General features: G+C 41.1%; 1 protein-coding gene across 1 annotated transcript in view; it reads right to left on the minus strand.

Annotated features, from left to right (window-relative positions):
• scfd2 (sec1 family domain containing 2) overlaps positions 1–14,960 on the minus strand; it is a 371,555-nt gene that overhangs the window by 283,208 nt on the left and 73,387 nt on the right. Inside the window, exon 5 of the mRNA XM_061978092.1 lies at positions 7,932–8,107. Within this exon, the coding sequence (XP_061834076.1) occupies positions 7,932–8,107 (176 nt within the window). The remainder of the gene's footprint in view (positions 1–7,931; positions 8,108–14,960) is intronic.

Genomic DNA, 14,960 nt, shown 5'->3' on the forward strand with positions numbered 1-14,960 from the left:
GAGCTGCGCCACAGAAATCGAGGTACCACTATAATTCAACAAAACAATCAGTATATATTTATATATATTTATTTATTTTATATATATATTTATATATTATATATTTTATATATATATTTATATATTATTTATATATATTTATTATTTATATATGCACCTTATTGCTTTTTTATCCTGCACTACCATGAGCTTATGTAACGAAATTTCGTTCTTATCTGTGCTGTAAAGTTCAAATTTGAATGACAATAAAAAGGAAGTCTAAGTCTAAGTCTAGTCTAAGGTTCCAATAATATGGCTGGATCAGGCATTGAATCAACATGAAAATAATGTAATAACCTTTTAAAAGTGACAGACACCCTTTTTGACCCATGAAGAGATCAAACACATTGGTCAGTCAGTTGGCTAATTCAAAATGTGAACAAATTAGAGCTTGAACAGCCTCCATGAATGGTTTGTGTTTTGGACAAGGTTCTGTATTACATTGCCAAATGGGGAAAACAGTCCAAAGTAGTTTTCACACAGTATTTGGAAGCAAAGTATGTTTGTTGGAAAGGGTGGGAACCAAGCTAAACCCTGAACTCAGTGGCCTTTCTCCGACTGCCTACTTCTCGGCCTCCGGTCCACCACAGCAGTGGGGTTGGCCTGAAAGGACTCCCACTGTCCTGAAGGCGATGGTCGCACCCTCAGCGGCCCTCACGCACTCAGGCTGAGCAAACACATCGCGACCGCCGGGCTCCGCTAAAAGGCATTTTGTCATGCAGTTAATCCCCCCAATCCGCACGCCCCTCGTACATGTTCAGCTAAAGTGACCGCTTCACATGCAAACTGACAGCGACCCACACACACATTTTCCGTAGCACCGCAATAAAAGAGACTCATTTTGATGGCAAACAACGCCAAAGGCTTGATTGTGAGATCTTTTTCCTGAAGAATGTCAGTTGGAACTCCAGCCAACAGCTACAGCGTGCAATGCACAAGGCCGAGGCTAAATGTTCTCTTTGTCAGAGAGACTAGAGTCTGGTGAGTTAGGCCGCGTAAAACTGAAAAGGAGCGCTGAGAAAGTTGCACTCAGGTACCGTCGGACAGCGATGGGAGAGAGGATCAAAGTGGAGCCATGAAGTTAATGGATGCTGGAACTTTAAGCCCGAAAGTCTTCCTCCTCGTTTTAATAAAAACAGTCACGGCCCCAGCTGAGGACGAAGGTTTACGAGCTTGTTTTCAAATTTAAGTTTTGGCATGGGGGCGCCGCTGCGAGCTTGCTTTATTTTTCCATGATTTACTTGATTAGGTTGCTAAGTACTCATCTGTCCTGCTTACTTTACAGCTTCACAGTGAACAGCAAAAGGAGACCAAGGATGTGTTTTGTGTTTTTTTTTTTTAAATTGTATCACCTTTCAGATCTGGGAAATCTTTGAATTATTGAACTTCACTGGCTCAAGCACTGTTATAAGAGGTCGCTGTGGGCCAGGCACGATTACTCAGGCACAAGCGCACAACTACCGTATTTTTTGGACTATAAAACGCACTTACAATCCTTTCATTTTCTCAAAAATCGACAGTGCGCCTTATAACCCGGTGCGCCTAATGTACGGAATAATTCTGGTTGTGCTCACTGACAGCAATTTTATTTGGTACATGGTGTAATGATAAGTGTGACCAGTAGATGTTAGTCACACATAAGAGATACGTGTGGACTGCAATATGACGGCAGTAAATAACACCGAAACTTTAAATGTTCCATTGAAAATAAAGAACATTACACACGGCGCTCAAAAATCTATCAACATGTTTTAGCATACTTGCCAACCCTCCCGGATTTTCCGGGAGACTCCCGAAATTCAGCGCCTCTCCCGAAAACCTCCCGGGACAAATTTTCTCCCGAAAATCTCCCGAAATTCAGGCGGACTCAGGTCCTCCACAATATAAAAAAGTGTACCTGCCCAATCATGTTATGACTATAGAATGATGGAGGGCGAGTTCTTGGTTTCTTATGTGGGTTTATTGCTAGGCAGTTTCATTAACGTCCTCCCAGCGTGGCAACAACACACAACAACAGCAGTCACTTTTTTGTATACCGTAAAGCAGTTCGTCTGCCGTAAACAGCAATGTTTTTGGACACTCTTAAACAGGACAATACTGCCATCTAGTGCATTTGATGAAAGCACTTTTGTGCGTGCCACACATCAATGCATCATCAGAGAGGGTGTTCAGCATGGTTCGAAAAATAGTGACAGAGAATAGAACAAGGATGGACAATTCAACCCTTAACTCAACAATGAGTAGATGAGTGTAATGTGTGTGTATATGTGTAAATAAATGAACACTGAAATTCAAGTATTTATTTTATATATATATATATATATATATATATATATATATATATATATATATATATATATATATATATATATATGAAATACTTGACTTGGTGAATTCTAGCTGTAAATATACTCCTCCCCTTTTAGCCACGCCCCCAACCACGCCCCGTCCCACCCCACGGGACACATTTTCGGCGTTGTTGCACTAGTGAGCCACGGATGAGGAGATGCTGCTCCGTTGTTAATTTAAAGGGGAACATTATCACAATTTCAGAAGTGATGCCAATACAAACAAACATGGCGCATAGAACAGCAAGGTATAGCGACATTAGCTCGGATTCAGACTCGGATTTCAGCGGCTTAAGCGATTCAACAGATTACGCATGTATTGAAACGGATGGTTGTAGTGTGGAGGCAGGTAGCGAAAACGAAATTGAAGAAGAAACTGAAGCTATTGAGCCATATCGGTTTGAACCGTATGCAAGCGAAAACGACGCAAACGACACGACAGCCAGCGACACGACAGCCAGCGACACGGGAGAAAGCGAGGACGAATTCGGCGATCGCCTTCTAACCAACGATTGGTATGTGTTTGTTTGGCATTAAAGGAAACTAACAACTATGAACTAGGTTTACAGCATATGAAATACATTTGGCAACAACATGCACTTTGAGAGTGCAGACAGCCCAGTTTTCATCAATTAATATATTCTGTAGACATACCCTCATCCGCTCTCTTTTCCTGAAAGCTGATCTGTCCAGTCCAGTTGGAAATGCATCTGGTTTGAGTGTCGCAGGATATCCACACATTCTTGCCATCTCTGTCGTAGCATAGCTTTCGTCGGTAAAGTGTACGGAACAAACGTTCAATTTCTTGCCACTTTTGCATCTTTGAGCCACTGGTGCAACTTGAATCCGTACCTGTTCCTTTTGTTACACCCTCCGACAACACACCGACGAGGCATGATGTCTCCAAGGTACGGAAAACAGTCGAAAAAAACGGAAAATAACAGAGCTGATTTGACTCGGTGTTTGTAATGTGTTTGAGAAAATGGCGGATTGCTTCCCGATGTGACGTCACGTCGTGGTCGGTTAAAAAATATATGGTCTTTTTTCTGCAACATCAAGGTATATATTGACGCTTACATAGGTCTGGTGATAATGTTCCCCTTTAAGTAAAGTCTGAATGCCATTAAAACAGTTAGCTCCATCTTTTGACACTTCTTCCACTCCCGTCCTTGCACGGTACACAGCTACAACAAAGATGACGGGGAGAATACGCCGTCGAAGGTGAGCCACGTAAATAAGAAAAAACGGCGCATCCGGAAGCAACTGTCAGAAAACGACTCGAAGATGGTCTGTAAAACATAATGTATGCAACATTTTGACCAAAGAACCACCATTACATGTTATGTAAACCACAAGGAAGTCTTTTACATTCAGGAAAAACATCATAATATGACCCCTTTAATGCGCCTTATAATCCGGCGTGCCTTTTGTATGAAAAAAGACCTGAATAGACCCGCTCATCAGCAGTGCGCCTTATAATCCGGTGCGCCCTATGGTCCGGAAAATACGGTACAATAATCTAAATGTTTTGTATAATCAAATCCATTCGCTCTTCCTGCTAATTATTAATGATAATCACAACGCAGCACATAAATAACCAGAAAATTCCACATGCCAAAGGTATGTTTGCTCAAGCATAAGTACATGTACCTGCAACTGTAAAATAATGAATGCCAGTTATGAATGATGACCACCACCTTGCACAATACAAAAGTCAGGGAAGTGGCAGAAATGCAGCGTTGTGTGATGAAATGAGTGCAGATTATGGGATTAACAAGCCATAATGGACACTTCTTAAATTGCATAATTAAATTCTAATGCTCCCATCTGTGTCAGTCTTTCTATCAGACATGACCCCTGACCTTCGCACACTCTAACACATATACACATATACATATACATATACATCCGCCTCTGTCTGCCCTGATAAACTAATCCCTTCTAAACATCACGACAGTCTCGCTCTTTCTTTTTTTTTTTACCCTCCAGTGTTTACTGAACCTGAAAGTTTTCCCTCCAAACACGGACTGACCAACTTTGTTTATGAGGAGAGGAATCGGCATTTATTTTCACTGTAACAGAACATTCTAGACACCACAGACGCATGCTTACCTTTACATTTACCTGCCAAGTCCAAGGCAACAAAATATTTACCCAAGGAAAAAGGTGCAAATGGGTAATTGCCGAGATAATTACCACTATGACTGTTTAACCTCAGTCTTGTTTACTTACCGCCACACTGAAACATGCTGGTCTTAAAAGCCATACAAATTGGAATTCTCACAAAATCTGGTGGAAAATAGGTCTCTAAAATACAAACCGCATGTACTGGAATTCAATTTGTGAAGTGTGTGACGTGCAATTTCGACCCCACTCACCTTTGCAGTGCAACTATTCTCAGTTCTTATCCAAGCTAAGTTTTACATCTTGGGCCCTGTCTACATTAAGCCGGATAACTCCCTAAACAAATAATTATTTAGCCTAAGTCCCGTGTCAGCAACACTAACCCATCGTTTAAAGTTCCCCTCCCTGGATAATTTTTAACACGGGTAAGTGCGCCGTGTATTTTCTGAATCTCAGGTTCTTAGCTTTTGGATTCATCGTTCGTTTACAAACTGAGTTCGGAGGGGAAGTGACGCCAGAAAGACTGCGCCCCACACAAGCGGTTTCGTAACTCGGAGGTACCGTATTTTTTGGACTATAAGTCGTAGTTTTTTTCATAGTTTGGCCGGGCTCCAGTGCGACTTATATATGTTTTTTTCCTTTTTTATTGTGCATTTTTGGCAGGTGCGACTTATACTCCGGTGCGACTTATACTCCGAAAAATACGGTAACCACTGAAAAGATGGCGGCGAATCATCCAGACATGCCTGTGTTTCTCCTTCTTCTACATGTGCAGACGCTTGTGGAAATCACACATGAATACCTTAAGAGAAGGAAACGCGCGATTGCAGCTATTTAGGATACAACACATCTCAGACGGTTTTGGATAAGGCCTGGAAGAACAGCAGCCTAGTGGGATATGTTTGTCAACGAGTGTGTTGTGCCACCGGAACGGCAAGAGAACTTTGGAATGTCCAGGTCAGCTGTGATTCTACTTAGCGAAAAACTTTGTCCCTTTGTCGAAAGGGGAGAGAACGAGAATGCGGGCTCCCGTGGACGAGGGAAGACGACGGATAACAGCGAATGCATTTGGACTGGCAAAGCAGACTGTATGAGTTATTGTCCGCCATGTATGTCGAGCAATTACTCAACGTCTAGTTTTGTACTCCATAACTATTGTGAAGTGATGAAGTCGTTGCGGCCGTCAAGTACGACCGCCAATTTCAGCCTACAAGCAGTGTCCTGACCAGATATCTAGATCCCTAGATTGATTGTTGTAAAATGTTCTTTATCACATTGTTTACGTTCACACATCCATTAAAGATATGATTCATGTATGATGGCTCAGGTGTGATTCACTACAATAGTCTAACAGCTGCTGATAGTGAGGCAAGCAAGTTTTACTGTTCAAATAAATGTGGCAATAGTCTACATTGAAGCACAGGGTAAGAATACACTTCCAGGTCAGAGGTGACTATGACGCGTGGATTTTTTTCATGCATGCATACTCGGTTGCCTTGCGCCGGCGGACGGAGGGGGAGGGGGTCTTAAACGGTGGCATTGTGTGTGTGTGTGGACAGGGATAAGGTTAGGTGAGATATACCCTGGATAACCTTTGCCGGCTTAGTGTAGAAAGGGCCTTAATCAAAGTGGTCACTTCTTTTTAACGTCCATGAGCTATAAGAATGATTGCATATTTTCCAAATCCAAACAAATTGAATTTTCAATCATATAGGGTCCAGTCTAATACATATACCAGGAACACTTCTAGTCATGTGAAAAAATGAGGACACTCAATGGTGCAATTCTACAATTCCGGTTGACAAAAAGGTGAAAATGTGTCAAGATATGCACCCTTTGCCGGCAGGGATGTGTAGGAAATTGTGTACTTTTATATGTACGGACAGATTGCATCTCGACTACAGAGTAAGGATGAATGTAAAATCATAGTGATGGGTAGAATATTCTGTACTTATAGGTACCTACCGAAGTCTGTCTTCACTACTGTGCAGTGACGTGCGGTGAGGTTGATGGCTGGTGAGGCACTGACTTCATCACAGTCAGATTTACAAACATATGAACCATAAAGAGCATCTTAATCATCATTTGATTGGCAGCAGTTAACGGGTTATGTTTAAAAGCTCATACCAGCATTCTTCCCTGCTTGGCACTCAGCATCAAGGGTTGGAATTGGGGGTTAAATCACCAAAAATGATTCCCGGGCGCGGAGGCGCTGCTGCCCACTGCTCCCCTCACCTCCCAGGGGGTGATCAAGGGATGGGTCAAATGCAGAGGACAAATTTCACCACACCTAGTGTGTGTGTGACAATCATTGGTACTTTAACTTAACTTTAACTTTACACATACAAACTGTAGCACACAAAAAAGCACATTTAATTAAAAAAACGTTATTATGGTCTTACCTTTACTTATAAGTGCGGGAACAGTGGTGTTCGTGTTGGAGGAGTTGTGAATGAATGAAATATGAAATCCGTGCTGCAGTCTGCAGGTGTACCTAATGTTGTGTCCCTGCAGTCGTTCTCGGCTCCTCCGGCGCGAGCATTGTTGTTTTTGCACTTTTTGGCTTCTTGTTAATTGACTTTTTTTGGGTGGATTCGGTCTTGCACGTGGAGGGTTTGGGTGTGGGCTTTGGTTGGTGTGGCGCTCCCGTCGGGGGGTGCATTCTGCGGCGGGGTTGCATTAACCGTCACCAGGAGGCGGGATTACTGCGAGCCTCACACAGTGCGTCTTCGCAGCAGTTTTACGATTGCTCAGCACAAGAAATACGTTACACACATACAGTTGTTGACAAAATACACTGTACATTATATACCTCAGCTAACTAAACTTTGGAAATGTATAATTTAGTTCATATAGCAATACAGTCTCACTGCACAGCAGGCCAGCAGTTAGCCGAGTCCGCAATCCATGTTGAGGCACAACTGAGTGACGTGCCTCAACTGGCTGCTGATCACCGCACCGTCTCTTCTCAGTATTTGAACGGCAAATGTGAAAATTCTGCGATTTTGAATAAAAATAATCTAAAACTGGTGACGTTAAATGGAAAATAACTTTATAGTATAATCACTGAATACATATAACAATTTAATTTATTTATTTTCTTTTTATATTTTTTTTCTTTCCATGATGGCAGGTGAGGTCCTGTGTATCCACTAACATAAACCCGTAGTGATGAGTAGAACATTCTGTACTTTTATAGGTACCAATTCACATGTAATCAAATGGTACCATACTTCTATAACTTTGTTACACATGACAAGCGGTAGAAAATGGATGTATGGATGGTAACAAAACATTGAGAATATCCTTGGCAAAGGAAAAGCATTTTGACCACAACCCATAGCGTGCAACACAATAATAGAATGTGTCCTCATTTATACACATGACTTTATTTGCTTTTGGCCAAAGTTGATCACTGACCTGCAGCAGCAGCCTCTCAAAGGCCAGGCAGGCATCCCAGCGGGGCAGGAGGGGATGTCGGAGGGTCTGCGCCGTAGCCAGGCCCAGCTGGAGCACTCCACAGTGACTCTCTAGCGCCCCGAAATTGTGTCGGAACAGCTGCGCGTAGGAGCAAAGCTGCTCGGGGGTCACACGGCCTGAGGAGGGATAGTGGGATTGAAGATACATAATGCAAGCACAACATAATGCAAAATCCACAAAGTGGCTACAAACAAACAATGATGCACAAAGACGGAAAGGACATAAATCTGGTAATTCATCCTGATGGGAACAGCGGAATGTGGTATCAGTATAAATAGACAACCTCTTTTGTCAACTATCACACTGAGCCTCGCGCTCCACACACACACACACACATACTGTACACACACATGAGTCAACAATGAGGTGCGCTAATAAGAGTGTGACTAATACGCGTAAAAACCTGAGCTGTTTGCTGATTATTTATACAGAGCAACCCAGACTCCTATGAAAGGACACAGGAAGAGCAACACAAGTGGAGGGCAGGGGCGCAGACAGCTGTGGACGGTGGCCTGGAGGTTGGAGGGGCATGCACTGACTCCCCCATCACGACCACGTCTTCATGTTGATGCGCTGAACCAGCTCCAGATGTGGGAGTATTTCCTGTTGGACTCTGTGGCTGGTGTTTTCTTTAGCAAGGGCCAAATACACGACGAGAGCAGCACCAAACACATGCTGCAGAACGCTGGTTGACGCCAAATAGAACATGAAGAGTATAAAATTCAGGCGGTTCAAACAACTTTCTGAAGTCAAACTCAAGTACTTGCAAGATCCATTTTCAAGACTGATAAGCTCTCGCTGGGCTTGTTCCACCAAACTGGGCTTTGGTGTTGATTACCCCTCCCTTCACTTGGAGTATGCCATCATTTCATGACACAACACTGCATTTCTGCAACTTTCCTGAATTTATTATGAATTATTTTGTTGTGCAAGGTAGCGGTTATCATAAACAACAACTGCTAGTGCTTGAGCCTGCGCACCTTTTGGCTTTGACTCTGTGGACTTTGTTAAGCTGATGATTATCATTAATATCCGGCAGCAGGAATCAATTAGATCAGGGGTGACAAACTCAATTGCACAGGGTGCCAAAATGAAAAACACACTTCAGATGGTGGACCAAACAGGATTAATTGACGACCTAATCACCCCCAATTTCACATACACGCAAATTCCGGTCGATGGATGGATGGAAATTCATCTCTGGTTGCTTTTTCTGTGCATGGCAGCCAGTGATTGTGTTTTTATGTGGATATACATTTTTTTGGTAACACTTTAGTATGGGGAACATATTCTAAGTAACAAAGACTTAATTAAGAGTTATTTGGACACTCGGAGAACATATCATAAGTAACAATGACTTAATTTAGAGTTATTTGATTAGGTTTAGTTTTAGGGGTTAGGGTTGGGGTTAGGGTTGTTGTATAATAAGGCCATGCAGAAGAAGGTATTAATAAGTACTTAATAATGACTAAGTAAGGGCCAATGTGTTACTAATTTGCATGTTAATAAGCAAATAATTAATGGTGAATATGTTCCCCATACTAAAGTGTTAGCATTTTTTAAAACACCACTAGTGTCAATGAACTTTCTTTTAACACTGGTGTGAAGGAAATGAGCATTTTTGAAAATATTCACATTTGTGTTTATTGTTTCCTGCATGAGAAGTTTTTTTTTTTTTCTGACAGTCTGAGAGTCCGTAAATGCGTCTTGACTGATGAGCAAAGTAAAAACAGAGGGGGAGATGCTATGGGAAACAGCCACTTGGCGTGCTTGCTGGGAGACTGCTGTGGATGTTGTTTTGGCGTGGTTGTTTCCTTTTTAAAAATGGGTCATATTGTGATTTGTTTTCAACGTTTACAACACTTTCTTGTGGTCTACATAACATGTAATGGTGGGTCTTTAGTCAAAATCTTGCATTGATTGTTTTACAGACCGTCTTCAAGCCGCGTTCTGACCGTCTCTTCAGAATGCGTCGTTTTGTGGGTGGTCTTATTTATAGTGCGTGCCTCCACTTTGACTGCGTCTTCTCCCCGTCAGCCCTGTTGTAGATTTTAGCGCTTCCATATTGAGTCTGACAAACATAAGTAAAAACTATATGCTACTTTGTATTAGAAATGGCAACAGTGGCGGACTCGCGCAAAGCTCTTTGGGTCTTTTACCATATATGGAGATATCTGCTGACGTCACAAATGGGGAAAATTCCAAAAAGCTCTTTTGGAAGAACTATGAAGGCAGGCAAGATTGTTTTGTAAAAAATACTCTTGTCATGATACACAAATACACAAAAATAAGTACCAATAGGTAAATAAAGTTAGTTTTGCATAGAAGGTCCTCTTTAGGTCAATGGTGCCCAACCACTGGTCCAGATCAATAAAAAGTTAAAAAGTTAAAGTACAAATGATTTTCAGGCACACACTAGGTGTGGCGAAATTATTCTCTGCATTTGACCCATCACCCTTGATCACCCCCTGGGAGGTGAGGGGAGCAGTGGGCAGCAGTGGTGGCCATGCCCGGGAATAATTTTTGATGATTTAACCCCCAATTCCAACCCTTGATGCTGAGTGCCAAGCAGGGAGGTAACGGGTCCCATTTTTATAGTCTTTGGTATGACTCGGCCGGGGTTTGAACTCACAACCTACCGATCTCAGGGCAGACACTCCAACCACTAGGCCACTGAGTAGGTACAATAAAATACAAACTAGAGTTGGTACTGGTACCAAAATATATTATGACACGTTTCGAAATAAAGGGGGCCACAAAAAATCTTTATTGGCTTAATTTTAACAGAAAATCTTGTTATACATTAAATCTTCATTTCTTTTTGCAATCAAAGAACAATTTTAGCATTAAATAACATGGTGAACATACTAACCAACTCCTCTTTTAGTAGTAAGTAAGCAAATGGGTTACGAAGGCTCCTAATTTTGCTGCTGACGTATGTAGTAACATATTGTGTCATTTCAGAATGTATTATTTTGTCAACATTATGAGGGACAAGCGGTAGAAAATGGATGAATGGATTTTTAATCTACTTGTTCATTTACTGTTAATATCTGATTATTTTCTGTTTTAAAATGTTCTATCTAAAATGTAATATGTAATAAGTAATAAATGTAAATGTAAATGTACATATAATGTAAAAAGTGTAATAATGTTGAAATGAAATAAGCACTCATTCTTCTGTTGTTTGGATACTTTACATACGTTTTAAGTGATACTACAAATTTGGGTATGGATCCAATACCAAGTAGTTACAGGGTCATACTTAAAATCCTCCTGTGTCCAGGTATATATTTACTGAGTTTAAAGAGAATAAAAAAGACAAAATATGTTTTGATAACAAAAAATATTGATTTAATCGTTGTAGTATCGACTATTGTACTTCGTATAATTACAGTCGCTATTTGTTTGGATCCACCCATTTGTTTAAAATTCAGGAGTGCTAGCTTGCAGCGTGCAGTCACCTGTTCCACGCCTGTTGCCGGAAAACCGAACCACTGACAACCATTTTCTTTTCTTGAGAACAAACGTTCTCTCGTTTGCGTTAGTATTAGCTATGTTGTGCTATATGTGTGTGAATCTCCCTAAGGAATAAGCAGGAGGGCGGAAGCTACGGAAGCTCCTGGGGCACAATATATGCCGGAGCAACCAGAGAAAAATATTTATTTGTAATGTTTTTAATTGTTCATTTTAATTTTAATTTATCAATAAAATACATTTATCGCCCAAGCCAAGTTGAGTGTATATAGCAGATCTAGTACCATCAACCTGCCGAGGAATATCTAATCACAAAGAAACAAACCCAGGGCTCCCACGAGTTCAGCGTTATGTATTTTTCTTGCACTTAATTTTGTTGTATTTATCTGCCACACATGGAAGGCCGGCCCGTGCAAATAATACCTTAAAAATCGGTCTCTGGTGCAAAAAATGTTGATGACTCCTGTTTTAATTGATGGTTGATCGACCATCTCCTTGTCATCTTTTCATCCTCTCCGGGCAAAAGCTGCAATAATTTATATGCATACAACAACAGCAAAATCTGGGAGATTTGTAACTTCAGTCAGGATCTCGGTAGAAAAGACACCGATTATTGTGTGCTGGCATGGTTTAATAGTTAAAGCTGTTTCTTTTTAATCATGTCCAGTAAAATTATTGCTACTTTTGGTGGTAATCTGACACCTCTAGTAAGAATGGTTAATGCAATGTATCCTAATAATGCAATGTCGCCTTGAATATCATTTGTAACTAGAAGAGGCAATTCCTGAAATAATTGCGTGTGAATGCTCCAATGCTGAAGTTGAAGTGAAATTCTGACAGAATGTAGTATGAATTTAAGAATAGTTTGAATGTTGGAATGGTTTGAAAAGGTTGAAAAATGTGGGGATTGTGCAACTTGAAAAAATGTCCCATTCATTTCAATGGGAACTTCCTGGAAAATTGGGAATTTTGGGAAAAGCGGAATTTTTGGAAAATGATGAGGAGCATGAATGTCCTAAATGAGCTGAATTGGTTGGTGCTAGAATTGTTTAAATCGGGCAAGAAATGTTGAAGTAGTAAATGGTATTAGGGAATTTCGTGAAAATCGTGAATTTTTTTGAACTAGGAAAAAGGGTAGTTTGTATTTCCAGAATGGTGGAATGTTTTGAAGGTGGAATGGTTTGAATGGGTTGAAGAATGTGGAAGTTGTTGAACTTTGAAGAATGTCCCATTGATTTTGATGGGAATTTCGGAAAAAATTGGGACTTTCGGGAAAAGCGGGAATTTTTTGGAAAATGGTAAAAAAAAAACTTGAATGGTCAGAACGAGTTGAAATGGTTGGTGTTGGAATTTTTCAAATCGGTGGAGAAATGTTGAAGTAGTAACATGTTAAATTGAGAAATTGTATTACGAAATTCCTGGAATTTCGGGAAAATCGGGAATTTTTCCAGTTCAAAAAACAACTTAGTTTTTTTGTCCTGATTAAGAGGAATGTTTTGAGGGTGAAACATGTGGAAGGAGTAGTCGCCAGAAAAAAGGGTGGAAATAGGGTTTTGGAAAAGCAGGAATTCTGGAAAATCCTGGAATTTTTTTGAACTTGGAAAAGGGGAAGTTGGAATTTCCAGAATGGTAGAATGTGTTGAAGATTGAATGGTTTGAATAGGTTGAAAAATGTGGGAATGGTGGAAGTTTGAAAAATGATCAATTCATTTTGAATGGGAAAAATGTCCCGGAAAACCTGGAATTCTGGGAAATCTGGGAATTTTTGGAATTTGTCAAGGGAAAGCCCGCGATTCCCGGATAGGCTGAACAGTTTGAAGTTGGAATGAATGCTTTGGAGCATTCAAACAATTATTGAGTTATATGGGGCAGTTGCTGATTTTTTTTATTTGTTAAAGTTTGCTAAGCTGGCTCGATGCCGATTGATTTCCAGACGCTCCCGCGTCTCGGGCAGGTATGTCATCTGACCTGTGACATATACAGTTTTTGATTGATTGATTGATTGAAACTTTTATTAGTAGATTGCACAGTACAGTACATATTCCGTACAATTGACCACTAAATGGTAACACCCGAATAAGTTTTTCAACTTGTTTAAGTCGGGGTCCACGTTCGTAAGTTGTGTACCTCTTACAATCATGCTTGAGCCTAGTAAGTTCAAGATTCAAATATTTCCCTGAACTAAGACGTAATAAAATGACATGTTTACAGCCGCTGATAGGCGAAACTGACAGCAGGCTAGAAACCCAATTGGGTAGACATACAGACAACAGCAATGAAAGAACCTACTGTATGTTTCAAGGCAAATTGCAAGCGCCTACAAAAAGGCAAGGTTAGGTTTCTCAGTGAAATTAAAGTATATTCACATAATAAGCTTCGGTGCAAGCATATTTGAGACCCTGAAAAGCTCTATTGTGAGCATATCCTGCACTAAAAAATCCTGGCAGTGTAACCCTGGCTTCACCAGCCTTGATGTGCCAAACACAATCCGAGCACAGCAACGGGAAATGCATTCACTGCCAGGGCCAAACAAAACTTCAGCGGCTAATATGCAACAAAAAAGGTACACAGTGCGTCGAAAATAATCCACCTTTACAGCAAGAGGTCAGCCCACATGAGCCTGAGAAACAAAGATGAAGCCGCACAAAAAGCCTGCTCTCGTTACACAATCAAAGAACTCTACTTGAACCTTCTCTCTCTCTCATCTATGCTACTGAACTTTCCTGACAAGTCATTCCAGGATTCCTGCGGCATCTTATTGCCAGGCAAAAAGACAACTCTCAAGGAAACTTGGTCAGCTGAGTTACGGGCTCGATGCAGTGTTTTGCAGTAAGGAAAGGACATGAGAGTTAATCTGATCCCAAGTGAACAACTCTGAGCGCATGAGTTCACTCTTGGCATCGTTACTCCTCAAGCTCCATCTCCATTTGGCCATTGTGATGTGAGCTGACTACCCCGCCCTGCAAACAAATGAATGCAAAAAGCAAATATTCACCAGTAACTTGGAAGAGGTCATCAGTGTCCCTAGAGACTTTTACAGTAGAGATTTAATGGAGCCTCCATTGTCTCACATATTATCATTCTTACTAGAGATGTCCGATAATATCAGACTGCCGATATTATCGGCCGATAAATGCTTTAAAATGTAATATCGGAAATTATCGGTATCGGTTTCAAAAAGTAAAATGTATGACTTTTTAAAACGCCGCTGTACGGAGTGGTACACGGACGTAGGGAGAAGTACAGAGAAGTTGCGTCTCCCAGTCTTACTTTCCAACCCTCCCGATTTTCCCGGGAGACTCTCGAATTTCAGTGCCCCTCCCGAACATCGGGGCAACCATTCTCCCGAAATTCTCCCGATTTCCACCCAGACAACAATATTGGGGGCGTGCCTTAAGGCACTGCCTTTGCGTTGCGGCCCAGTCACATAATATCTATGGCTTTTCACACACACGAGTGAATGCATGCATACTTGGTCAACAGCCATACAGG

The sequence above is a fragment of the Nerophis lumbriciformis genome, linkage group LG18 (assembly GCF_033978685.3).
Source record: "Nerophis lumbriciformis linkage group LG18, RoL_Nlum_v2.1, whole genome shotgun sequence".
NCBI classification, from domain to species: Eukaryota; Metazoa; Chordata; class Actinopteri; order Syngnathiformes; family Syngnathidae; genus Nerophis; species Nerophis lumbriciformis.